General features: G+C 64.7%; 1 protein-coding gene across 1 annotated transcript in view; it reads right to left on the minus strand.

Annotated features, from left to right (window-relative positions):
* PKD1L1 (polycystin 1 like 1, transient receptor potential channel interacting) overlaps positions 1–1,639 on the minus strand; it is a 64,692-nt gene that overhangs the window by 23,655 nt on the left and 39,398 nt on the right. Inside the window, exons 30-31 of the mRNA XM_025046514.1 lie at positions 1,306–1,470; positions 4–107 (exon numbers count right to left, since the gene is read on the minus strand). Of these exons, the coding sequence (XP_024902282.1) occupies positions 4–107; positions 1,306–1,470 (269 nt within the window). The remainder of the gene's footprint in view (positions 1–3; positions 108–1,305; positions 1,471–1,639) is intronic.

The following is a 1,639-nucleotide window of genomic DNA, read 5'->3' on the forward strand; positions in this document are numbered from 1 at the left end:
CGCTCCCGGGCCTCTCTCCTCATCCTCCCGCGGACGACTCTCAGCTGGGCCGTGGACGGCGGCCGTGCCCAGCGCAGGCGGCGTGCTCGCTGTCGTGCAGCCAAGGCCTGCGGGGACGACAGCCATGAGCCTGGGGCGCGGCGCACGGGACGGAGAGGAGACGCCCTGGACGGGGAAGGGAGCCAAGACCCCAAAGCTGCGAGGGACCGGACAACGCCGCCCGCAGAGCTGTGTGCTGCAGGCCCGGGGCGCAGCAGCGCACGGCCGCCTGAGGCCGGAGCCCAGGCCTGAGGCTACACCGCACATGGCCGCGTCCCCTTCTGTCACCTTGCAAGGGTCAGTCCCACCCATTCAAAACACGTGCATGTGCTCCCGCTTCGCAAGGCTCGTCGGGACCCGGGGACGGTGAGCGTGAGCACCGCAGGAGCGAGATGCCACGCGGTGGCCGGACGGCGTCCACACTCGCACGCACGTCCACATTCACACGCGTCCACACTCACGCACATCCACATTCACACGCGTCCACACTCACACACGTCCACACTCACGCGCGTCCACACTCATGCATGTCCAAGTCACACGCGTCCACATTCACACGCACCCACATTCACACATGTCCACACTCACAGGCGTCCACACTCACGTCTACACTCACGTCCACACTCACGCGCCGTGCCATCGGGAGTCCCAGCTGAGGCCGGAAGGTCGGCTGGGATGGGTGCATGGCCTCGGAGGGGCCATCCCAATGGCCATTTAGCCATTCGGAGGTCACGGTCTCCTCTGAGAGGACTGGAGTCGGGGTGGGGACGAGGCCTGACCGAGAGCGGACCCCATCACGCCCTGGTCACACGCCACACGTGCACACGCCGCCTGCGGACGGAGCTTCCTCTTCCCTCACGTCCCCCGCACCGCCCCGGAGAGCGCTGTGCCCGCACAGGAGGAGCTGGCCTTGGAAGAGAGGGAGTGAGGGAGGGGTGGGGTGGGGGAGTGAGCTTCCTGCAGCTCCACTGAAATGTACATGGACTAAAGTTCTCCAAAATCGTGGAGAAAATTTATATTTCCCATTTTCTTCAATATTTTAAAATACGCTCCTTTTGACGGTTTCTTTGGGGTTGGGGGAAGGTAAGGAAGTGGGTCCCACTGTCCACCTGTCACACGTGTGTGCAAAGAAGGATAAGAAACTAAAGCGCCCACGGTCCCCAGCACCGCAAGCGAACGTGGATTCGGAGCGTGAGTTCGGACTCGCACGCTGAGGCTGCCCTGTGATTCTCTAAGCTCGGTGGCCACCACGGGCCCCGTCCCCACCTCCTCCAGCTCGGGCACGTCGCAGCCGGCAGAGCGGGGCCTGCGGGGCCTGGAGAGTCCCTCCAGCTCAGCACCCAGGGCCTTGGTGGCTTCGTGCAAAGATGCAGTGAAAAAGTACTCATCGTCCTTCCTCTCCCAAGCGAAGGCCAAAGCCGCCAGGCCAATCTGCGGGGAGACAGTGGACATGGCGGTTGCCAGGCCATGTGTGCGCCCCACGGAGCTGGCCCTGTCTCATCAGGACCGGACGCACGGCCCAGCCTAGGTACAAGGCAGGGCCACTGCCTCCAGACCCCGCCGCCCACTCCCTGGGGGCGGCCCTGCGCCGAGCCCTCTG

This window comes from Pteropus alecto, unplaced genomic scaffold (genome assembly GCF_000325575.1).
Source record: "Pteropus alecto unplaced genomic scaffold, ASM32557v1 scaffold214, whole genome shotgun sequence".
Lineage (NCBI taxonomy): Eukaryota > Metazoa > Chordata > Mammalia > Chiroptera > Pteropodidae > Pteropus > Pteropus alecto.